Source organism: Camarhynchus parvulus, chromosome 5 (assembly GCF_901933205.1).
Source record: "Camarhynchus parvulus chromosome 5, STF_HiC, whole genome shotgun sequence".
NCBI classification, from domain to species: domain Eukaryota; kingdom Metazoa; phylum Chordata; class Aves; order Passeriformes; family Thraupidae; genus Camarhynchus; species Camarhynchus parvulus.
The window spans coordinates 44,027,240-44,053,883 of NC_044575.1; the positions used below are offsets into that span (position 1 = coordinate 44,027,240).

General features: G+C 38.6%; 1 protein-coding gene across 2 annotated transcripts in view; it reads right to left on the reverse strand.

The window, feature by feature from the left end:
- Positions 1–201: 201 nt before the first annotated feature.
- The window catches only part of KCNK10 (potassium two pore domain channel subfamily K member 10), a 50,817-nt gene continuing 24,374 nt past the window's right edge, over positions 202–26,644 (reverse strand). For both annotated transcript variants that reach the window (XM_030949533.1, XM_030949532.1), the window contains 5 exons: positions 21,874–21,991; positions 18,749–18,909; positions 6,673–6,859; positions 3,462–3,604; positions 202–1,552 (listed from right to left, as the gene is read on the reverse strand). In XM_030949533.1, the coding sequence (XP_030805393.1) occupies positions 932–1,552; positions 3,462–3,604; positions 6,673–6,859; positions 18,749–18,909; positions 21,874–21,991 (1,230 nt within the window). In that variant the 3' untranslated portion in view covers positions 202–931. The remainder of the gene's footprint in view (positions 1,553–3,461; positions 3,605–6,672; positions 6,860–18,748; positions 18,910–21,873; positions 21,992–26,644) is intronic.

Below are 26,644 nucleotides of genomic sequence, written 5' to 3' on the forward strand. Positions count from 1 at the left end.
AAAGTGTGAATGAGAAATTCTTAAAAATAAAAAAACCTTGGCCCACTGTTTTATACTTTTAGCCAAATATCATTAAATTGATGTTTCTCTTCTTTTAAACAACATAACATGAAATGCTTTATTTTCTTCATATGCACTTTCTTGCTGTGACTTTACATTTTATTTTCCTACACAAAAAAAAATCCATTTGTCTCTTTCCTTTTTTTGGTTTTTTTTTCATTGCTTAAGATAAATACCCACAGAGTTTTTTTGTTTTGTTTTTGCTTTTTTTTTTTTTTTTTTTTTTTTTTTTTTTTTTTACTGAAAAGAGCAATCCAACCCTTACTTATGTCTATGTTGATTTTCCAACCAGCATTCAGCTGCTAGCTGTGTCCATGGACATTCTTTTGGCATTTAGAAAGGTAATGCATCTGACTCCAGTATAGGAAAAAAAAATCTAGCTTGGATCACGTGCCAAAACGTAAACTAAGCCTTACTGAAAGTGTCTAGTTCACTCCAATTATTTCTCCTTTTTTTAATCACCAGGGAAAGGCTTTATGGATGCATACTCCATTACAAAGATACATTGTTTTTCATCCCTTTCATAGGCCCTTCTTGCATAGCTGCCCTTTGTCTAATATCACACCATGGTAGGAGCCCTCTGGTGATACTGCCATGGTCCAAGCCCTTCCTTTGTGTCTTGCCCTGGTAATCTTATACAGGCTGAAATTTCCATGTGCGTAGCTTTCTGTTGCCATTCTGCAGTGCTGTGTTCCTGATTTGTTTTGGCAGAGCAAGCTTGAGTCTTTATGGCACAGTGAAATATTCTTGGATGCTATATAATTCAGACTGAATAAGGAGTCTGTATAAGGCACGTGTCTCAATATATATGTATATAAAAACACCAACATTGTTAGTTCAAGTCAAACATCTTTTACATTTAACTTCTGTCTTAAAGTACCACTTTGTTTTTCTGCTTCCTTTCTTTGGCTTCATTGGGAATCACTCCATTTTCCAGGTCTGAGTGCTGCTGGATACAGTCGGTCAGAACTGCAGTGCTAGAAGTATTCTTGGAATTACACATCTTCTCAGTCTCCTCTTCCTTTTTTTCTTCATCCAGTATTCTATCAGAATAGTTTCTGAAGGTCTCATAAATTTTGTGCATATCCTCAGGCATGGCCTTTTTGACGTCTTTGTTTTTCCTTTTTGTCATTTTAGCGGACGATCCAAATTTGTTGATGATGTTGTCCTCAGATGCCCCCTGGCCGTGCTTGTTGAGCTTATCTGACCCTTTCAGGCGCAGGTTGTTGGGCCTGTTGTTGATGCTTTCCTGAGAGGAGGCCTTGAAGCGTCCTGTCTCCAAGGTTGCAAAGACGGAGCGCTTCTCCGGAGAGAGCATGTCCAAGGAGTGCGCCCGCTGCTCCAGGCCCAGGCGCCGGCGCTCCATGCTCCGGATGGTGGCTGCGCGCTGCAGCTTGTCGTGGATCTCCACACTGAGCCGCCGCCGTGTCTCTCTGAACTCGGCCGTCACGTTTGCTTTCCACTCTGCTGCGTGGGCTTTTATTTCTCCAACCTTCACAACATGAGGAAAGAGAAATTAATTTAAAAAAAAAAGCAAAATCTTTTCTGTAGAACAGTAACACAAGCACTTTCTTCTCTGGCATGAAACTGGGAAGAGGTCCCATCTCCACTGCATCCATCTGGTCCCAAGCTTCAGTAGTAAAGGGCTTACACTGGGCAAACTCTAAACACACCAACTGATGGCTTTTGTGACATAGAACTCATCTGCCTGTGTCACTTTACCATCCCACACATTTTATTGCTGTGTTACATTGTGGGACATGTTCATGCTAATCCATTCTTGATTAAGAACGAAATTCCTGACTCATAATGTCAGCAGTAGATGGTCAAAAGTGGGCAAAGTTAATCACACACAGTTAAACCAATACACTTCAGAACAACACAACAACCAGTGCAGCAGTACAGGAGCGTGTTTTCCTGTATTGCCCATGGATGCAGATGTTTAGTCCCACTGAAGGTTCTGTTCAGAGCCACAGGGTTACAGAGCAGTTAATGTTTAATATCCATTAGCTAATTTCAAGTGGCCCTCTGACTCCCTCAGTCTAGGGCTCATTTTCAGGGACAAATGTAGCTGTCTTCAGTGGACATTTCCATTGCACAACCGTCCAAACACCACACTGTCAAGCCATCTGGAGGAGTTTTCAACACACATTCTGTATGGGCACTATGAGCATATCCTTGAATGTCCCACTGTCTTTCTCTGTTTTACTCCTTTGCACTGGAGGCTGGAATAATGGCTAAGAATAAAGCACCAAGCAATGGCTGTACTCAATAAATATGCCTTCCAAAATGAGAAAAATCAAGATAAATGACCAAGAAATATTTCAGTTAAAGCAAGCCTTTCTCAAAGTTCAGCTAAAGAACAGATTTAGGAGTACAGTGTCTGCAGGACCCCACCATGGTCAATGAGTTGTTTGTGCTGCTGCAGCCTGAACTCAAGTTTTTGAATCCAATAATCCACAAGGAGTTATCTTTTTTTCTGCAGGCCAGATGCGCAGGTGTCCATTTAGCACTGTGACAGAAGGCACCTGTGTGGGAGACCAGATTCCTCCCTGTAGGTGCCTGCTGATCAACGGAACAGCCATGCTCTCTGAAGTCTCCTTTATTAATGGAGATGCATGGGGGATGCACCAGGCCTTGTGTGGCGCAGATGCCTACAAAAATTAGAAACAGCACTACCTCCCTGCCAAATTTTGCTACTTGGTTAATCCTGCCAAGTAAACTGTCCTAGAAAAGCAGGGTTGCTTAAAATTTGGAATTGTATTACTAACATCATCCGCCACAGGCTTCAGCTCTAGAGGCATGCCAATTGCCTTTTTATTTTCCGCACTTATTTGAGTGTGGAAAATAGAAAGAGAAAAATAGAAAAATAGGAAATAGAGCAGCATCCTCTTTGAGTCAGGGAGGGCATGTTCTGAGTGAATTTAGTCATGCTCTCCTTGATGTTGACTACTCAGTTTCTTCAACTTTTAAAAACAGAGTACACAGTAAGGGACCTGAATCTAAACTTCTATTCAGAACCACATTCCCTGGCATAAGAAAAGACAGGAAAATCTCCTAATTTTTAAGGTGAGAACACTGAAATTTTTAGTACGATTTCGTAACTAGTTTCAGAGTAAAGGCTGGCATCTCATTCCATAATTGCAATCCTACTGATGTGTTCGGTGTATTTTTGAGTAATGATAGAGGTGTTACAGCCTTGGTTGCTTCCGTGGCTTTTTTCTCTCCCTTTGTGAAGGCGCTAAAGATCAGAGATAACTGTATACCAAAGGCCGACAGTAAACCACAGGACATATTTAGCATTGGTCATGAAGAGCAGCATCCTTATTTAGACAAGCAGGAAACAGGCCCTTAAATCTCTCTTGTAAAATGACAAACTGCTGAGAAATTACTGATCATACCTCTTCTTGTGTCTTCCTGGACAGGACTCTTAACCAGTCTCCAATCATACTCAGAACGGCAGCAAAGTAGGCAAGGCCAACAAGGATCCAGAACCACACCAAGGGTTTATACCACTCCATGTACGCGATGTCAGCATCTCCTCCTGAAATAAGCATATAATTATGCTTACAAATCATGAGGTACAAAATATCTGCAATTCTGAAAAATGAAAAAGTATTTCCTAACTCTTGTCAACAGCACTGTAGTTCTGATAATAAGACAAAAAGTCTGTCAGATGCGAGGAACCCAGTCTGTTTTAATTTAAGTCTTCAAAATTACCTATTGTTCTGCTGCTATGTGACCTGCTAGAGCGTTCAGTAAATACAATAAATTCCATTATACTGCTCATAGGCTGAAGCAGCTCTGAAATTCTACTTTGATAGTACTTGCAACAGTACAAACATCTGTTCAAGAAAAAAATTTAATATAGCTGGTCTTCCTTATTCTGAACTGCCTGCAGCCTCACAGTTAAGAAAATTTACAGATCAACCCCTTTAAGTTATAGTTTTGAGACTTTTTTGGGTTTAGCTACAGGATTGAGAGATCTGTGTGCAGAATAAAGAAATCTAGCCTTTTCTTCCAAATCAGGGTATCTGAAAGGAAGCCAGCCATGCATTAGCCCTGAAAATAAGGCTGTACAGTCTTGGGAATAATTCAGAGGGATGCATTCTCCGGACAGTAACTTCATAGGAGATATGGATCAAACCAAGTAACAAATATACTATATTGTTCTTCATGCAAGTCTCTGGATGAGCTGGTAAAACAAGAAGTGAGACATTTGGCAAGCCTAATGGACTATGGAGACTCCCAAATAAGTGCAGTAAGGGCCAGGTTGCTGTCTGCTATAGAGTAAAATACAGAAATTTTTACAATAGAAAGAAACCACACTTTTGAGACTCTCAGTCCCATTACAGTGCTATATGCACGGCAAGAATGAGCCAGTGAGAGGCAAGCACAGCCCTGAGTGGAAGACAGTCAGCAGGAAAGAGTCTGCAGAGCCCCACGGGCACTGCCATATCCTTCAAAGCAAGTGAACATCCCCTTGGTGGTACCTGTGTAAATCCCTGCCCGAAGAGCAAGCCTACCAGGAGACTCAGGCAGAGGACTGCATATTTCCTCTGTATGACTGCAGAGAGATTTTAGGGGTTTTCCCTGTTAAAATCACCAGACAACACAGTTCAGCGTTTCCCCTTTTGCTTTTTGCAATCTGAGACATTTCTGTAACTCTTTAATTTTATCAAGGCTCAATATGAGTGCAGTTACAGAACACCCCCATGGAAGGTCAGACATTTGAGACTTGGCAGGGACCCAAACATTGGTTTTGATGTTAATCTCTCCCCATAGACTGCATGAATCACAATTTTTTTCCAGTCTTTAAGAGTCTGACACAATGGGAGGTAGGGACTGCTGTTGCTATGGTACGAGAAGCCTCTTCTGATCATACATGTCCCTGAGGAAGCTCACTAGGAAACAGATTGTCTGGATCTATCTTGCAGAGTAATCAGGTGACTGAGAAAGCATGAGACCACTTTTTTCAGCCTATCAGACACTGTGTTTTTTCAGGCTCCATGCACAATTTTATTTCCAACTGTAGTACAAAAACCTCCCAGTTTCCCAGGAGTTGGGATTTGTTCTAGGGGAATAAGCCAGTATAGCTCCATTGACACTGCTTTAACCATTAATATATAGTATTTTTGATTTGCTGTTGAAGGAACAGAGATACTGAGAGATTAAAGTGGCAGAAAATAAAAGGGGCAGAAAGTCTCTCTCAAAGCCAGCAATAAACTCCAAATCTCCTGGTGATCACCTGCCTTAAACTCTTATCATGAAAATGCCTCTGAAGTTTTCTTATTCGGGGTCTTCCATATGATTTTTGGAAAATCCTGCTTGTTAGTAGCCATCCAGCTGTGGATTATGTTCTCCTAATCATGTGCATATAGAACAATTTAATATTCAGAGTTTTTTTTTACTATCACATTATTAAACAATACTGAAATGTTGTATTACTAAGAAAAATACTGTAAATTATTTTTATTTCACACTGTGATACCTCAAAGAATACCAGTTAATTCCTTTACACATCTAAGTGGTTAAAATGGACAAAGCTCACACAATCACTTCTGTAACTGAATGGTCCTAAAACTTTCTTTTTTATATCTGGGTCTTTCTTTGTTCAGTGACTTTTTTTCCTCAATAATTCATGTCTTCTATGCCAGTATGTCATAAAAAAGGAAGATTAGAGTATTCTCTACAAAAAAGACTTGTCTACTGTCCTTCAACAAAGAAAATTTTGTAGTTTTATTTGATGTTTTTAACTCATTCTGTTTATAGGGACTAAGAAGCACAATATGACTGTTTGTAACACAGGCAACTTAATACCTTTAATTAGGGCCACTGACAGAAATGAGGAGTAGAGGTCATACACTGATGGGAAAAAATTCACTTATTTTAACCACCTTTTTGTTAGCAAAGCAGCTGTGTGAAAAAAAAGGCTCTCTTATCTCTCCAGCCAGCTATCTCAATTCCCTCTTTGGAAATTGTATATGGGTAGACATTTATAGTTCCTGCTTGTACTGTATTAATCTTGGAGAGTCTCCCCCAAGCACTGAGATACATACCCCATTAGTCCTTCTCTCCTACAAGAGTTTTTCTTTACAGGTCAACTGCAATGTCAAAATTTCTGCCAAGGTTAGGAAACAGAATGCAGGTTTTGAAATGCTGCAGCTCCTGGAGTAGCAGCCCACTACTGCATCTGACCAGAGAATTCTACAGACCTATGGCTCAGTCGTCCTTTGTAAAAGCTTCCTCCATTCATCATTTTGGCTGCTAGCTCCTGCAGTCAGCCTCAGACTGAGCACTAATGGACTAATACAAATCTTTAATTCAATGGGAAAGTAATTTTACTTTTGCGTAATTCATTGCATGATAAAGGATAATCAGGACTTTCCAGGCTCCCATTATCTACACAGCTGAAGGCTCACAATCTACATATGGCAAGGCACCTGGACCTTAAATCAGCCTGGTGTTGTACTGCACAGTAATCCCAACAGAAACACCTGGCATGGTTTCCCTGGAACATAACACATTGTGAAGAGCCTCCTCTCTACACCAGAAAGCAAATTCTAAGAGCCAAGGCCCTTGTGCAGAGCATCTTGGCTCAAAGCTGCTCACCTGCTACAAAGTCACCGAAGCCAATAGTGGTCAGAGTGACAACTACAAAGTAAATGGACTCCAAGGCTGTCCATCCCTCGATGTGTTTGAAGATAAATGCAGGAATGGTCACAAAGACAATGCAGCCTGCCAGGATGAATGCGATGGTGGAGATCACCCGGATCTTTGTTTGACTCACTTGTTTATTCTAGAAAAAGGAAATAACAGGAAAAAAATGTTTGAGTGGATTTCTGGAAATGCATTCTTTGTGAATGACACACTAATTATGCTGGTGTCACCTGGTGTGCCTCTTTCTGCCTTTTGTGAGCTTGTTGTGTGGAATACAACCCTCTCTCCCTGTCAGTGAGAGTCCTGTCCAGGTAACAGTAAACCCCCATGTCTAGGCCCCAGTTTATCATGGTTCCCATTTTCTATGTACTAGGAAGTGACTAATCTACCACAAACACCACCTGGAAAAACATTCCTGAGCTTCAGAAAGGCATCAATATGCTCCATATCAGGTTCAATGCCTAAGAAAAAGTGCACATTCACACCTCCATACAAGTATGTGTACACCCACATTGCCTCACCAGCACCAAGCATTCAACAAACAGGACCAAGGTTAAAATGAAAATAAACTCCTTTTCCCTCACTGAAAAGGTACAATTTTATGTAGAAATAATTCATGCTTTGGGTTTTCTAGACTCAGGTTTTCCAGCTTTCATTCACAAATATGAAGGTTAAATCTCCTTTTCAAAAATAGAAACTGTGTTATTGGTTTACTCCAGAAAAAAAGGATTTATGTCAAATACCAAACAGCCTGAGATAAAATTACCTATGTAAATCCACATCGCAAAGCTCTTGAACAATGAGTATGTGTTACTGGCTTCTATAAACTGAATTCAAATATAACCAGTGTAATTGTAATATTTTACACTCCTAAATCATATAAACTCTCAATTTATTTAATATATACTTAGATTTTGTTTCTATTAATATTGATGCAAGCTTGGATTAACACAATTGACTCTGGCAGATTTATTTCAGATTTTCTCTGCTGTGAATAAACTCAGCACCCAATAAAGTTTCATGAGAAACCTGTAAATTACTAGAAACCTTACTGTGGATTCATTTCAGTGGCAGTGTAAATTCTCTATTTATTCTGGAAAAGCAATGCAGAGGTCACTGTAAGTCATATTTCCAAATTAGTTTTTCAAATCAAGCATCTCCCTTGACCCAGGAATGAGATTTCATTTCAGATTAAGGCATTGCCTACACAGGAAATAAGATCTCAGAAGTTATCTTTGTAATATACAGAAGGGATATTGCCTGAACTGGTTAATACCTAACCAGCTTGTGAGCTACATTGTGCTACCCTAAAATGGGAGCATTTCTTTCAGAGATGCAGTGTCAGACCCTCATTAAGTACTCCTCTGATCTGGGATGCATTCAGAACCAGGTAGCATAAATATGGGATATTTCATACTTTTAGTTCTGAAACTGTTTAATGATGATCCCTACACTTAATATTTCATTTGGGTGTGTGTTTATTTTCTGTGTCTGGATGAACAGAAATAGTTCAATAAGATTAGTAATATAATGCCAAATATAAGACATGGAAGAAACTGCCAAGTACCAAGGGGAAAAGCAACACAAAAATATAAAATCTGAATTCATTCCTTACTGCCTCTTTTTCCAAAGAGCCATTTTGAATATTTTGCTAAAATACCAAAGGACAATCTATCTTCTTTAAGAGGTATGGACACACCTTCATGATGGCAGGATTTCAGACTTATTCAAGTAGTGAAAGGAAAGTGAAAGTAGTGAAAGGAAAAGATCACATGGATGTTACCTAGTGCCCAACACTGGCACCCCTGCCTTTTTTCATTGAGAATAGGGATTTAACCAAATTGATGTTTAATTTCTAGTTTGACAGAGGTGACTTGTTTACTTCCACTAAATGCTTCAGTTTTCTGATATGTAAAAATGAAATGTCAGAAACCTTGCCTTGTGGTAGTTAGCAGACAAGTGCCTCTTGGACATCCTTGAACAAAAAGTAATTTGGAGCTGCCCGGTATCAAAGTTGTACATAATAATTCTTCCTCCAGTCCCCACACAGCAAAAATTAAAATGCTTTTCTGTATGTGTCAGAATTGTCTCATAAGAGAGACAGGAATGAAAAGAATGGCCTCCAAATGAGTAACAAATGTTCAGGACATCCCCTTGTCTGTGAGTGATAAACTCAGTCAAAGGTTTTTGGTTTTTTTAAGTAAAAATGGTAACAATGTTAACAAAAGGATCTGTTAAAGGCCTGACTCATGGTTATAGTGCACCTTTGTCAGTGACATAAAAGCAGAGCAGCTGAGGGTACAAACGAAGGTAGAAAGCAATGGTGAATCAGGCACAGCATGTTTAGAGCTGCTGAAAAGAGCACAAAAGGAGGACTCAGAAAAAGAATTACTTAATGAACAATAACACATGAAATGCAGGACTGACATGAAAAGGAGGGTCTTTTTACAGTTAGGCATGTGTTCAGAGGAAATTCACAGTAGAGTCTAACTGCTACAGATGAATAAAAATGCTAAGGCATAATTGTACTGACTAATGAAATATGTACATTGTAATAATGACATACTAGAAAAATTTAATGCACTGTAGTGTTACACCAAGTCATTATTACAATAAATAAATAAATAAATAAATAAATAAATAAATAAATAAATAATCACATTATATAACACTAAGGGTTGAGAAGTCTGAATAAGTTCACACAAATTTCTCTTTTATATAGTATTTTCAGCTTGGAGCAAAACATTGTCAAATAGCTGAGCAACTTCTGCCAGGCTAATAATGATCTGAACCCATCTTGTGGCATGAATACAGAATTTTTTATGGGTGTCAAAAAGAAAAAACAACAAACCTCTTCCTCCAGGAAAGGTAGCTAATCTTATAATTGTTTAAGTAAAATTAAAACACCTTTAAAATAGATGTTTTCCACTCTTTTTCTTTTTAAGTTTGTTTACCCACAAGTTCCTTCCACAGGTATGAAGCAGATAATTTGTAAGACATTCCTCAAATATAAATAAATTAGTACTGGCTAATGAGACCAATTTAAATCCACCTAGAACTAATCTGGAAAACATCAAAGAAGTAATCTAAGTATCTAAGAACTGAGAGTTTTCTGTGCACCCATCAGGGTCATTCCCATTTTCCACTGACAGCACTGATTTTATTCTCAAGGTGGCTAAGTGCTAAACTGGCCAAACATTACAGATGTCATCTTGCTTACATGAATTCAAACAACCTCCTGTCAATCTGCTCTAGTGCCAAGAGGGATAAGACAGAACAATAAACACCCCCTTATCAGTGGAATTTAGTTCTTATCCATCTTTTCCATCAATAACTGCAGCTTCACTTTTGCCTCATTTTGTATTTTATATACAGGGGGTTTAGTAGTTTTAGTCTTACTTAATAATTTCAGGAGTTAAAATAAACCTGGAGTTTTTCTTACTTTCTTTTTTCTCTCTCTGGCCCAATAGATCAAAGCCAGTATAGTGGACTATTTTATGCTTTCTGTTTTCCTCAGGTGAATTAACTGAGGTACAATTTTTCTGACCTGAGGCTTGACAATAAAGGCACCAAACAGTGTTTTTAAGTTTGCAAACTGAGACCACACAGTTGATATATATTCCCGTGAAAAAGGAGGAGGAGGCATTAAGTTGGGGATCAAAAGAAGCTACAGTCATTTATCAGACTAGACTAAATGCTAAATACATGGAATATATATATTTCCATGAACAGCATATTTCATATAAGCTTATTCCAAGATTCTGTAGTGTCACCTGTCATTTCATAGAAAGCTCCTCCAGTATACAGTACTACTAAAATAAAAATAGCACTGGAACACTTGCTGCTTCACAGTGAGCTCAGATGGTTTTTCTGTCTTCCAAACTTTTCCTTTTCTGAATTCCTGACGAATCTCCCCAAGGCTCCAGGCAAGCTGGCTACCTTTTTTGCTAGATGACCAATGGCATATTTGTAGAGAAAATTAATATACCTGCATGGAAAGTGCTGTCCTCATCTCTCCAAAAGGCTCTGTATTTTGGAGCACAGAAAACACATTTCAAAAAAACCCCCACATTTCTTTAGTATTTCTTTTGTTCCCTTCACTAACTCTTAACTTTTTGCCCTTCCCCATGCTGCCAACTATTCTCAGAACAGATTGTCTCTGCCCATGCACTAATTAAACAGCTTGTCTTCTAAATCACTTTCTCTAGACCAAAATATTTTAACACTAGAAATGACAGTTCTTGTACCAAAGCCATAAACCAGAATATCATATATATCAGCTCACAAACATTTGATATGTCCTTAGTCAAAATATGTTTGCAAAGCTATTGTGGATGGTGCAGGCAGTCATAGTTCACACTGCTTGTCTTTCAGCTCAGCGAAATGCAAGCCAGTCCTGGTCCAGAGCCTGGCACACACAGTAAGGTGTGATGCCCTTCTCAGTAGGCTATATGGAAAGACTGGCACAGCACTGGCTTTGTCATCAGTGATTTGGTCACATCAACCTCTTTGCTGCCTGTAACACTCACTGCAGATTTCATTGTAACTTGTTCGAGCTCCTTCATGTTCAAAATGAGACTGAAACTAAATGTATTCTAAATATCACTAACTTGGACATAGCACCTAAGAAAAATATAGCAATATTTTGTTCTTCTCTGTTCTCTGACACTATTGGTTCCTGTCAGCTCCAACAGACCCACCTCAAGGAGCTGCTGAGCCACTGAGATGACATGGTGGCACCTCTGGGAAAGTGTGTTTCAGAAAGGGTAGGAAAGCTGAACAGGCAGAAGACAAGGGAAAGAGGAGAGAACAAAGGAATTACAAGGTCAGGTTAGTGGGAGCTTCTCCATGGCAACGCCGGTACTGCAGGGTCTGCAGCCCATGGAGGACCAGCAAAGGAACAGAGGAAAAGAGTTCAGAACAGCAGAGAAACCACTGTGTTCTGACCCCAACCCCTGCGCCATTTGCTGCTGCACCAGAGGGACTGAAGGTGACCCACAGTAACAACGTGGGTGGAGGAGAGGTGTCTGGAGTGAAGCTGAGCTTGAAAAATGGGGAAGAAAGGCATTTTGAATGTTTGTGGAGATTTTGTTTCCAAACACTCAACTCAGTAATTAAATTTTTTATGCTAAGTGGCAATAAATTAATTTAAAGTCCACCAGTCAAGATTGTTTTGCCTGTGAGAATCCATGGTTAGTGACTTTTCTGTCTTTATTTTGACCCATGAGGTTATTTAGAGAACATTCTATTGTTCTTCCCATGTTCTCTCCATCATTGGAGGCGAGTGAGCAAACGGCTGTGTGGGTTCTTGCTGCCAGCCAGGACCTACTCACCACAACAGTGAAGAAGACAACACTCCTTGAAAACAAGCAGCAGAATTATAATATGTATTAAAATATAGAAGACATTTCAGACATCTCCATGTGTTATAAAAAGGGTGTTGAACCATTCTACCAGATATGGGCTTCCCCTACATTCTAACCTCTTGGTGCCTCAGTGTTATTTTAGTTCTCATGTTTTATAGGGAATGCTGTTATGACTGCACAAGACACAGAATCCATCCACTGCTTTTTAACTGTAGTCAATACCAGAGGAGAGACACATATTAAAAGCTGTAAGCAGTCACATTTATTACTAAGGTTGGGAGACACAATCCTGAACTCATACAATATGCAGGTCAGAGTAAAGAAGGATTTATGTTATTTTTAACATCATTTCTCCCCATAAAAATACATTTCTGTAGGGTGTTTGTCTAGACCCAGATGGAATATGCAACAAGCTTCTCACAGAGCAGTAGCTTTCTCTAATGTCATTTCTGTAAATCTCTGCCTGGATCTTGCTGCAGTTATAATGTGAGTACTGTGTCATGAAAATACAGAAACACTGGCTCAGACATTTTCTAGGCTTTATATGCCCTTTTCCATCTTCTTCCTCTCACTAGAAAGCACACGGAGGGATTTCTGATGTGGACCCACTAATTTATGCATGTTGCTTATCACAAAAATAAAAATTATAATCCTAAACCTCTGCTATGGCTGAGCTGTATTCAGCCCAAGGGAAAAAGAAAAGAAGCAAAAAACCGAATTGAATAAGAGGAATCCATGCATACATAGGCTTTTCTCAAACACTGGAGCAGATAAAGGCCAACAGAGGTTGATGGCATAGACTTCAGCAATTTTAGAGGCCAAATTTGTAATGTGTTACTCCTCCCTTCCCTCCTTCAGCTCATGCCTGAGTTACACCTATATCCCCCCATGCAGAGAGTGCAAAAATGGGTTAAAAAAGATTGTTCCACACAGCTTCCCTGTACCTGAATGGATCTGATCTTGCCATTCCTGGTATGACATACTCACCATCAAAGACCAGAGGATAAGAACAAAATTAGCATAATGTCTGCTACACTTAAGTTGCATTCCTTGAAATGGAATAGCTGTAAGCATCACTAACTAAAGTAAATACCCAGTTAGATGGCTTAAAATATCAAAATCTGGGATCCATAGATGTTTTAATTGATTTTTTAGTACTAGCTTACTATCTTAGGTCTGTGCAGAAAAAATACTTTTCTGCAGCTCAGATATAATGGAAGGGGTAAGTGATCCAAAGAATAAACCCAGCATATTGAAGACAGTGGTTTAACCTAAAACAGAATTCAGAGACAAATTTGGCGCTGGTTGATGAGGAGTCACCACCTGAAGTCACAACCCTCACCATCAAGCCTACAAGCACCCCTATTTTAACCCTGCTCAGGGAAATGTGACTCTTAGAAGGACCTTTAAGGTGTGACAGGCAAAAGAACAGATCATGAACTGAGATTGTTTACATGCATTTGTTCTGAGTTTGTAAGTTGCCTTTCTAATCACTGATTTTTAATATTTCTTTGCCTTTTTTTTGGTGGAAATGACAGAAAATTGTTAGGCTGAGGTCTTAACCCTGAACTTTCAGCTCATAAACCTTGTATAATTTTGGAATAATAATGTGAATGTGCAACAGGAGGTTGAATTTCACACCCTGTCCTGACAGCTCTGTTCAGAGACAGGATGCCAGCAGATGGCAGATAGATCACTGCATCAGACAGTTACTCTGTGGAACTTACATGAATATATTTTTTTTTTAATTTTACCTATTTCCTTACAGAAAATAGCACTGAATAACACTATATTAAGAAAAATATAAAGTATTAATATGCTCAGTGATTTTTTAGTAGCTGATGTAAAAACACACTGATGCTGGCCAGTAATGTGATATAATTAAACAAAATAAAAGAGATTGTCTTGAACAGAGTAAATCCATGAACAGAGGGGAGACTATGAAAAAAGACTGCATTTTTAAGTGCTCCTCCTCTACACAGTTACTGTCTTATACTAAGTTTCTTTCCCAGATTCTGCTTTCTATTCACTTTCAGAGAAGGAATTCCTGTCAATTTTGTAGTAAGAGATCAGAGAACCCAAAAATCTCTAAAAATAACTTGAATCTTTAAGTGAAAGAGTAGCTAGAGTTGATCAGATGTATTCAGAAAAATTAACAATAAAGTTTAGGAAAGGTAGAGCTTTGACAGGTGCTGAAAGAAATCTTTCCACCATCTCAATGTGACTACACCAGTTCCATCCCTATCTGCCAATTAAGAAGTATTTTTCCTAGGACAATTCCAAGGTTAGGTGATGTGTACTGTTATCTTTCAGAAAAATATTAAGTGTAGATCACTTTCATAGCATGTGTCTGAAAACTAGAGCAAAAACTGTTCTCTGAGCTGAAAACCTGAAAGTGAAGCAACAGGTGTGTCCGTTCTGACAAGTCCCTGGTTCAGTGAAGCACAAGGTGCTTGCAGAGGCATTGCCTTTCTGCACAGAGCAGTGTGTTTTCAGTGGTGCAGCCCTGCCACCACTCACGTCTCTGGCTGTTTGCTCACATCCTGGTACTGCAATTCACAGTCTAAGAGCTGTGTTGCCAGACCTGTCCTCTGTGTCCTGCTGGAAACCAGAGGAGTGAAACAGCAACCAAGCCCAGGATCTGCTCACAATGGCCTCACCAGAAAATCCTGGAGTGCTCTCAGAAACTCAATGTGCCCGGGCTGAATTCCTGCATCTGTACTAAACTGCAAGATAAGTGAAGATCATTCAGGTTATGCTAAACTCATCTACTTCTGGTGAGAGTCTAAACACTCATTCAAGGTTTGAAAAAAGACGATCTGAATTGGTTATATTTAACTCATGATAATGGCAGCTGCTGTGTTCTGTGACAGTGTACTCTGCCTATGGAGTGCTTTCTATCTTTAGATGCTTGCAGACACTTTGTGTACAGAGCATGCCAAGAGAATGGGGCTTTGCTCTAATGTTTATTATAGAAACATACATACATGAGGGATCTTACGAACAAACCGTGAAAGACAAAAATACTACTTTTATGGCATTATGTCACCTTGAAATGCATATTTCATTTCTGTTGTGTCTGGCCTTGTACATATTCATTTTCTGGGGAATCACACTTGCATGCATGTAAAAACAGACTGGGACCCAAATTTTGCCCTAGATTATTGAATATGGAACATACAGAAATAACCAGGAGCTGAGAAGGCAGGGCTTTTGTGGGGGTAGCTTTGGTTTACATCTCTGACCTGGTTGATGCTTATTTACTTGCACCAAATATAACCATTCCAGTAGGACAGATGGCATAAACTATTCAATGCATGGTGTTTGGGATAGCATCGTCCTACCAGTGCCTCCGTTTCCTAAAATGGTACATGAAACATTCTATTTTCCACAAAGCATTATTTTGCAATGAAGTACCTCCAGCCCTACCTACTCATAAATGAGTAGTTGTTTTCCTGGCTAGTTACACACTGAAATAATGGTAACATTTTGGATTAGAAGATTGGTGGTGGCATGTGCCCAGTTCCTCTGCTGAAATATTCTGTCAATACTGTTGGGGTAGTGTGTACTTGATAAGAGCAGATCTCTTTCTCACTCTATGTAGTTCAAATTGTTCTTAAAATTCCCACAGAATGCTGATTACTGCAGTAGCTAAATGTGGGATTCCTAAGGTCTAATTTGTGGTGTTAATTAAGGTAAGGTTGGTGGAGCTCTGCACAGGTCATGTCAGAGGCAGCAGAAATGCACTAGCACAAGTCCTCTGGGAGGAATCCTCCTTTCATCTTTCCAGATATGCTGAGGAATGCCATAGGCAAGCTGTCCCTAGTGTGGCATGGGCTCCATGCTCACAGATACCCTGCTGGATGGAGCAATAAACTTGTTAAGGAAATGCTTTGGGTGAAAGGACTGCGGTGACAACAGAAAATTCTTCCTCTCCTTCCCATGCGCCGGTGTGTGCATACTGCATCCTACCTAGCTTCAAAAATGACCCTAACCACAATGCAAGATCAAACTGCCCTCAAGGCCCTTCCACCTGTACAGGCAATGACAAAGTTGCATGGATTTCCAGAACTCTCACTGCCCTGATGCCAGCCCTGCAACATTCCTAAGAGGGAAGGGTATAAACAGAGGCAGCTGGAAATTATACACGAGGAAGTCTATATAAATACAGAAGCAGAGTGTCGAGGCGTATGAACATGGAAATTTGATGCATTATACACATGATAAGATTCTTCCCATTCTTTCCACAAGAAACTGGACTGTCCCAAATAGCCTGTGAGGACAAATAATGCAGGAAGATAGTTTGTACTTTCTCTAGAGCACTGATGCACTCAGTGACTTCTCAGCTAGTCCCAGAAGATTTTTCAGGCACACCACCCAACATGCTATTATGTTTTTCAGTGTCTTTTTAGCCTATATTTGCTCCTTTTAGTTTCTTAAATAACTACTCTCCTAATTTGTATGTCCTCTCTTTACAGGTGGTAACAGGTTGTTTTACACCCACAAACATGCTGAATTTCAGTTCATTAAGGAGACAGTTACAAAATAAGAAACAAGAGTTACACATTGAGTTAAAATTTTCTCAGTGCTCAGCATTAAATCAAGAACTCTTACTCTACTTGAGGTTTCATCTGATTAGGTACAAACATCTATGAAGCCTAACAATGTAAATATAATGTGATAATAAAGTACACAACTACTAAAATGATAATGATTATATTTTGCATATGCCAAATGTTAAATAATCACCCAAAGTGAAACCACTGGTATTAAGACTATTTACTAAGATGCATGTAAATTCTAAACTCTATCAGAAATATTTCAAATAGCTGAAACTCATTAGTAAAGTAATGAAGGAAATTATGTATAGCCCTGTTCACCAAATCACAAAATAATAGACGTAATGGAATGTAATGGATTTATGACAATCAAAATGAAAGGAATAAACATACATCTTGGCTAAACAAGAAGACCACAATCTCCAAATTCCTTTGAAGCTGACAAAATATCAAGGAGGAAAACAAATACTTTGGATGGCTATAAGAAACAAGCAACTGCATTGACTCAAGAAAATGAAAGAATACTTTGAATAACAAAATAACTCATCTTATGTGCCAAATGGCTATATTCTGGATGAAACATTACTGTCAGCACTCATCTGTGAATCTTAAAATACTTCAAGTATGTACTATGCTTTAGCAGGGAGGCTGGACTAGATGATCTCAAGACACCCCTTCCAGCCCCAATTATTCTGTGATTCTCTGGTTATTTTAATCATAAACTGTCATACCAACAGTTTAATGATCTTCTCCATGTCACTCAGAAATACAGCACTCAGCTGACAATTAATCAAAGATTTTCTGACTTTCAATCCATATCATGACTTCAAGATTGTAATTTTTCTTGGGCAGAAGCAGGCTGGAATGTTCAGAGATTCCACTGAAGTGAAGCAGGTGTTATAAAAAGGTAGACAAAAAATAAATTAGGGATCTTAGTTGTGTTTTCACCAAACTGAACTGAGACACTTTTCAATAAGATTCCTTTCATTAAATGAAAATATAAGCTTTTTGAAGTGCTCTCCAGACAGGCATGTACATGCTTACTCACCAATAATCACTAGTCACTTTTCTACATTTATTCTGATACACTATTTATGTCTGGTCTGGAACACCTAAAAGTCATTTAATCAAAATGGAAAGTGCTCATTCTTCAGTCTAATACTTAATTACTTCCTTCCAAAAACAGTTACAACCAATTTGCTCTCATCTGTGGGAATGTTTTAGAAATAGATGTCTCTTAAACTAACCAGCTTGGGCAGCTTCTCATCCACTCCATCCCTGGAAAGACTTACCTTCAATTATGCCACTTCCAAGGGAAGTATCACACAGGTCACCTCTAGAAGTTCTGCCTCAAAGAGAGAATCCCTGAAGTGAACCATTAGCAAGTTAGCAAAACAGCATTTGCCAGGTCTGTGGCACTGCTTGCAAAAGAACTGCTTACAGCAATTCAGACCCAAAACCAGAGGGAACTGGCAAAATAAAGGGAAATCATACATGAGGAAGTCTACACAAAAATTTAGAGTAGGATGTCTTCCTGGTAGGCAGGGCAGAGAGTGATCATGATTTCAGCCAGTGGCATTACAACAGTTTTTGTGGTAGAGCTGCAGATCTACACCAACACATCTGTTGCCCTGCAGTGAAGGCATATCACTCAACCATCTCTCTTCCCAGATTTACATTCACAACAGCAACCCTGCTTTCCTGCTTCTCTTTTTGGCTGTATCAGTAACACAGTCAGGACCTCATCCCTGTTCCTTGAGGGAACAATTACCTTCTTTCCATTTTCAGTGAATAGATGTACATATCTAAAGCATTTGCGGTGTTTTGAAGACTGTTTTACAACAATTCCTTGTAAGGAAACTAACTTAGGAGATACATTCCCCAGCAACACCCTCAATAAGGAGATTCAGAGTCTGACCTATAACCCCTGCATCATCATCTAGAGAAGTCTGTTTCTCTCCACTGACTACAGAGATCCTTACAGATGTTAACTATCATCTCAACATGTTTCATGGTGTCCAACATATTAAAAATGCTGCAGGTAATAGCAACAAAATTAAGAGCAGGCTATACAACACAAGCAAAATCTGTCAGTGAACTTACTCTGAAAACCGTTTCCACCCTTGCAATACTCTTCCCAAAGATGGTTCCAAGTTGGTCTCCAATCCCAGCCAGCAAGAACCCAAACAGTGGAATCCCAAATAGGGCATACAAGATGCAGAAAACCTTGCCACCAACAGTTCTTGGGGCAATCTTCCCATACCCTGAGGAGAAAAACAATTGTCAGACTCTCAGAACTTATACATGGCTTTTTAGAAAACAAACTAATCAGTTTTAAAAAACTGGTCTTCCTGCAGGCATACCTTTGTTCCATCTATAATTCCTATTTATAGACTTTCAATGGCATGACGTCATTTCCTGGGTAAGCCACCCTCTGTTATTCAATTTTTCTTGAAGCCTCAGCTACCCATATTTTCTGTAGATTCTGTCTTTCTAAAATTGCTGTTTGCTTAATTGACCTAGCTGATGCCACAGCACAAAAATCCCTCCATGCTGGCCTGGTGCCTGCATGCTGTTGCTCCTCTTGGCCTGTGCCACTGGTTTCCTGACAGGAGTGTGATTCACCTGACAAGGCTCATTTTCATTTTCAGTGGACAAGGCTCATTTTCAGTGGACAAGGCTCATTTTCAGTGGTTAGCTCATACTTTCCTCAGCCCCTCATCATACTGACTAATTGCACTGCAGCCTCCAAACTGTACCCACACCATGCAAATCTGCCCTTGAATTCTTTTCAATAAAGCATTATGACTCCAGTAGACATGGTATTTCTGTTAAAATGTTAAAGAGAAAAAAAAACAAGAATTGTGACAGTAATATTTGCACCTTTTTTATTTAAGATTGTCATAGAGATTTTGATTTTCACTATACATAATTACTTAAAAATTACCATATAATCACAAACCACTGATGCAATAATGATGTCTTGAGAGGCTACCTAGAACAGAGGCTAGACCGTGTTAAAGGAATAAAGTATTTATTAAAAGGCCTTCAAAGGATTCACCTTGGGCAGTACAAGAGCCCAGCATGGCTACAACCAAGATGGACCCTGAGTCACAAGTTTTCAAACTTTTATAAGTTTTGGTCCATTTAATACTGGGGTTAATTGTCCAATTACAGCTTCAGGTTATGAAGTCCCATTCTTCCAAATTGCTCTCCTTAATTCACTGTTGTTTATATTTTTTTGGGCCTGAAGCTGCAAGGGTGTCCTTGGTTCTCAGGCTGGAAAAGGATTGTTTTGCCTAACTGAATTGTGAAGGGAACTTGCTAGCACTTTATATGAAGTTCAGAGTTACATACTAATGCAGTAAAGAATCTGGAAAATATGAAAGCTAAATCTTAAGGCATCAATAAAGCATCCAGAGAGGAGGAAATCTATGAAAGTGTCAGGTCCTATTCCTACTGGGTTGGCATCACTGGCACCAGATATACCTCTCTGTCGTGGGATGCTGAAAGAACTATGCTGACACACAATAATGCATGTCTCATAACCTACTGTCCTTTTCAGGCTGCATCTATCATCCCAGATGTCTCCTAAAATTCCAAGAAAGTCCAGGCTCCATAGGCCACTGGACTGAGGTTGACCAGGTAATCTGAGTTTCTGCTTAAGAGGAGGCCTAACAGGCCTCTGGTGCATAAACTAAAACCATTTTCATGCCCTGACACAATACACAGATTTTATGTAGAATGAGATTTATAAAAATCTCATTCATGGAGAATTTACAACAAATATGGGCAAAAATACAAGGTCTTTTCAAAATTATTTAAATAGCAGATGTCAATGAATATGCCTGTATGAACTATGCCTACATAGTGGCATTTATTTAATGAGTAATTTAAAAGCTTGTCACTTGCGTCTATTGAGTAAACAAATATTAAGGGGGGTCTTACGTATGAATCAGAAATCTTTTCTTTCTTGCCATACTCTAGTTTTATGCTACCATCAAAAATATGTGGTAATGTAGCTTAATATAGAGGAACACTCTATACAATCACTCTTTCCCCCTCACTCTGACAGCAAAGAAAAGGCAGAGCCAAAAGCATCTCTAACTCTGCTGTTAGAGATGATCACCACAGCAAGTCTTCAACTGCCACAGGATTCTTTTTGTTGTTATTGTATTACCTGTTTTAAAATCCTACAGAATTTAGTCAGATTCTCATACTTTATTGAAGTGTTATGTGATTATCAAGTTATTTTTCTGTACAGTTACCAGTGTGTACACCACAGCTGTAATGTGGAGAAGCAAATTATACAATATTGAAAGCAGAGTAATACTCATAGAAAATGCAAATAAAAATCAACAATTTGCCAGTGATTTCCAAATAATTAGATCTCTTGATCTGATTATTATGACAGCACTGAAATCAAGCTTAAAATTATAAAACTACTGTATAATTTTCTGCAGATTAACAATATCAACAATGCTGTTGGTTTATTTTCTTTTTCCTTCAGACCATCTTCTGAATTCCAAGCTTGTTGAACATCCTTCAAGAGAGGAACTGGCTTACAGAGGAGAGATTAAAACCCTCAGCATATCTAAGAACAACATTCAGAGATCTAATTCCAAATATATTGGACACAATGCATGGGGAGAGAGGTGATAAGGGCCTGAATAATTATCTTTTTAAAATAAGTGGTTCAAGAAAAGTGAATGGAGCAGTTCATCTACTCTTCATTTAAGACAGAGAAATGTGTCAATAATCAAGGCCATGAATTCTAGAAAGGAAAAAAGGGGTTTTTTTAGACAATGCATCATTTGTGTAATTCCTTCCAATTGTTAGTATGAAAGCAAGTAAAAATTTTTAAAAGGATGTAGTAGTTATGAGAATATATTTCCAGTTATGGAAAGGAGGAGGATATGAAAAGAATCACTTGTTCTCAAGCAATGGCTTGTAGATTGCTTCAATCTATATCAAGAACAGTTATAAAGCCTGCATGAGTTTTACCTGTTTCCACCTCAGCATTTCTACTCTACCCTAATTATGTAGACAGCTTCTGACACCTACCCAAAGACTCAGTGCCCTTGACACATGCTGGAGTCATGTCTTCTGCTAACAGACAAATACACTTCAGCTACTTTATTTCTTTGTTGCCTATCTTCCTCAAATTTATTTCATTATCTATGTCTCAGTGTGACTGTGTCTTTTTAAAAAATAAACAATAAACATACCTATAGTAGTGATGACTGTTCCAGCAAAGAAAAAGGCACCTCCAAGGTCCCAGTGACTGCTTTTGTTAGAGTAATTTCCAACGGGACTGACTCCTGAGTTATCAGCATCAACAGCACGCTGCAAAGAAAATACAAAGAATCAGCATCATGCATGCCTTACTGTATCCTATGCTAGTTGGTATAGGCTCCAAAGGGAAATTTCTAGGACCATGGAAACAGCCTCAATTTAAGTTTTTAATATGTGTTCATAGTATTGTAGCCTCTTCTGTACACATAAGTTGAACACACAACTGAACAGAATATCCATTAAGGTGGAAGAAAGATAAAATGCATAAACAAATGACAAAAGATACAAAGCAATTGAGAAGTAAAGGACCAACACCATAAAATCTTCCATAAATATTGTTCTTCCATAAATATCGTTCTTCCATAAATATCGTACTGCCAAAGGAAAAATTCCTCATTGGGAACACTTATGTTCAAAGCAGCTAGAAAGGTGATAAATACAAATAATGTTTGTGAAATCAACTGAAGCTAGTCAGCCAAGAATTTAAATTCCAAGACAATCAGTAATTGATTGAGTAATTTATATTTTATGCTAACAAAATTAAAAAACGTGGCATATATATATACCCTGTTTGAAATTAACAAATGAGATATCTATGGAAACATCATAAATAAACTTTGTGATCAGCTCAAGCTTCCCAGTTGCCACACTACACATGATCTCATGTCCACAAATACAACATGATACAGAGACTCCTAGACAGTGCTTGAATGAAGTATATCCTGGATAGAAACTGAGGTAGCTGTGCTGCTTCCGAGTCACTGTCCTGTGTCCCACATAATACTGAATCAAACCAGGCAGACATATCAGCCTCCTGAATTTCTAAAAATGCACCATATTGTATCATGGGGATATACACATTCACTGTTCATTGCAGCCTCACAGTCCAAAGGAAGACAGAGCTGAACACATCAGCCTACAAAGTACAGAAATAAATCTCTCATCAGCATCCAGTATACTCACCTGAATTGCTCCAAGTTGACTTTTGAGATGCCCTTCAGCAGGTATTTTCAAGTTGCTTTCAGATCTCATACAAGCTATTCTTCATCATAGAGAAATTCAGACCTCGCTTAAACATCAGCAGAAATGTCTGCCTTTCTCCCTTCCAAATGTTCCCGACTCTAATTTCCATAAAACCACTGCAGAGGAACCAAGATTCTCTTTTTCTTCCTCCTAACATTTCCAGCTCTTTGCTTTTCTCCCATTCTGCTCCAGCCTCACTTCATGTTGCTGTTATCAGCTGCTCGCACTACTGCCAGACCTTCTCCTTCTCTTTCTATTATTTGCTCCTCCTCCTAAATATTGCCACCAATCTTTAGCCTTGGTAGTTTCAGTGAACTTATTGCTGGGCTCAACAAGTGAAGCAAAGTGCTACCCCTTGAATCCTCTTTTTCTTTGGCTTGTTCAAAATGGAATTCCCACCTATCAACACAGATTTGACTTTTCTTGTTGCATTTCTTTAACTAGTTCTCTTTTCCATATGATTTATGAATTGTCATGGTGGTTTTCTATTTCATCTTTTCCTATACTGTCCATGTGCAATGCAAGTTTAGCCTGGTCATGTCTACGAGTTATCTTTTAATCTTCTCTAAAACCTCACATTCTCTTATGGGTTTAGCACTGACTTTTAAACACATTCATTTAACACCTTCTCTCCCTAGCCGTCAGGATACACTTTCCTCCCGGTTAATCTCTTTCCACCAATGTTTTATTTACCACATTCTTTCTTCCACTTCCATTTTTCTCACTCATTTTTTGCCTATATTTCCAACTCACTTCATGGTCATAAATGTTCCTCTACTGCTTTTTTAGGCTGGGCAAGTTTCAGCTAATCTGCTTCCCAGCTTTCAGTTATTCATCACATTGCCTCACAAAAGGGAAAGGAGAGGAAGAGGTGTATTGGCAAGAACAGAGAGAGCTACATCTAAAGAGATCAGTATGGAACAGCCTTTTTTAAAAGTAGAGCTACTACATGCCAGGCTAAGCTGATAATGAAACTATAGCACAAGCAAGTTCCAGGCTGGACTGGTTTCATTTCATGTGGGCAGAAGGCCAGGGTTCCTCAGCACGTGTCCATACCTCAAGAAATAGGGATAGAGAACAGATGTGTTTCGGACCAAACCCTTTGAAAGGGCTTCTGTACCAGTTGCTGGCATATTGCAGGTGGTGTGAAAGCAGAGATGATTTGTTGGCTTATGCAGAACAGCATAAATCAGCACAACAGACAGGTTGCCCGTTTAAATAGGCCATGACACACTGTCAGCTACCCTGGTTACTTCTGCCAAGGAATGCTGTCTGCCCTCCCTTTTGAGTGTGTGAATGTCAGCTAGCTAATTACACTTAAATCACACTTGAGTTTACACAGTTTAGCAAGTCTTTCAGGGCCAAGCAGGAACCTCTGAAGAGAAGGAGTATGCTGCTGCCTTAGATAGCTATGAGATTCTCAGACTACCTTTCCATCCAGAAAAACATCATTTTTTCTTTAAATCTTCACTGACATCATTCATTTATAAATATCCAACTATTTCAATGCCATCTTTTAATACATTGTATTTTGCATACAGCGACAGAGGACAAAAAGAGAGCATCAAAACAAAAGCAGCCAGCAGCCTGCAGCTAACAGCACTTAAACAACTAATTTCAGCTCATGCATGAGAAAAGGATGCCTTACTACCACCACCACAAGTCCACCTACACAGAACTATCCTGCTAGATGGAAACTGACACAAAATTTAAACAATGATACTATTACTGGCAAGACTCTCCCAGTTCACACAGACTACTAAATTTTACAAATTTCCCATCTGAAACTTCAGATAGGCTTTGCAGCAATGACCTGAAGAGCTACATCCTCAGGTTATCTCAGAGTAGGAAAAAAGCTAATTTCTAGAGTGCTAAACACTTTGTTAACAAGCATCACGTATTTAAGATATTTTAAACTAGTAATTTCAGCTACTTCTATAGTTGAAATATTGTTGACAGTGAGAGGTCATCAGAGTACCCAAAGCTGTTTCACACTTGCTCCTTTCCCCATCTCTTTTTCCTTCTCCAGAGGAGCTACAAACACAGTATACAAGTACACAGTATTTTTTCAGTATAGTTTATAAATTGAACATGCAATCTTCTTTACTGAATTACTACCAACCTATGGTAATTTTTTTTCTTTTGAAATCCACCCATTTCAGGGAAGGCAATAATTTGAAATACCTCAAAGGGCAGAAATTGACCTTCTGGATATTCAAGAAACGGATGCATGCTAAAGCCAACAGAAAGATGAGAGTGAATAGAATAACAAAACTACTGAAGTAAATAAAACTACCTGATATTATTTGTTTTTAAAAACATGTATTTTTGATCACAATTTTCTGGTTTTCTCCCCATCATTGCATAGAAGTGTGTTTTACTCTCGGCCCCTTTTGTATCAACACAGTACAGCCCTTTTGGAAGAAAAAAGTCATGGTCTGGTGACATGGTCTGCATGGGACTGAAGGCAAATCCCAGAGCAGAATCCCAGCATTTGTGGTGATACTGGGACAATTGAGTCCCGTATTCCCAGAGAGAGTGAAACCAAATTTCATCTCAGTCTGAAGTACACTTCATCAATTCCACTTACATAAGCAACAAGATAGCTGGAAGCCAGTGCAGCTGGTGAGGAGAGAGAAGAGCAAAACAGACTGTTTCTGGTTTCTCCATGAAGAAGGGTTTTTATCTGCTTCATTTGTTCGTGTTTCTGTAATTTTTCTGGTAAGATCCCAAGTAGGAAGAAAAATATTTTTCAAGGATAAGGGTAACATCTCTCTCAAGTGATGAGACAGTCAAAGAAGTATCTACTCTATTTGTTATCAAGGATAGGAATTTGGAAGGAAAAGAAAATTCTTGTCCTTTTTTTGCCTAGCTCTATTAATTCCTTTTCACAGATCATTCTAATCCAATAATTATTATCTCCCTCTACAATTCTTTTTCCAAGCAGATTCCTATCAAGCATACAGAGAGTTGCTTCAATTGCCTTTCATGTTCTGATATTTCTCAATTAGGATTATTAGGATGCTTCTCATTAGCAAACAGCTTTTAATAACTAATTCTTTAATAACTTTTTAATATACTCCTTAACTCTCTACTTATTCTCACCACCCCTTATACAGTGATTAGGGACCCTCATTATAAATTCACATTTATTCACTTTTCCACAACAGCATTTTCTAAGGACCAAGGCCAGCAATTTTTTTCTGGTTTAATCAAAAGTAACAACTTTCAAAGTCCATTCCTTCAATATTTCTACCTATCCCACAAAGGACTTTAATAACCAATCAACCTAGAAGTGATCTACCTGTATACCTATACTGAGGCTGAAGTTTGAATATATTCCTCAGGTATATTACATGTCTTATCTAATCTTTGTTTTCTCCAGGACTACATAAATCCAGGCTAACTGATAGGCTTCTACATGGAATCCCAAAAGAAACTCTACTGAAGTCTTGTAAGATTCATTGTACTTTCCTTGTCTAGAGTTTTAATCAATTAAGGATAGATAAATCTATCCCTGACAGACCTTTCTTGCATGTTAATACATTTTCCACTTATCCTTGCATATTCGATAATTATTTCCTTCAGAATTGATTCTAAAACTTTTCATACTACATCAGACTAAAAATTCCAAAGCTTTTAAATAACAGTTATTTTTTGATTTGTATACTTCATCTTCCT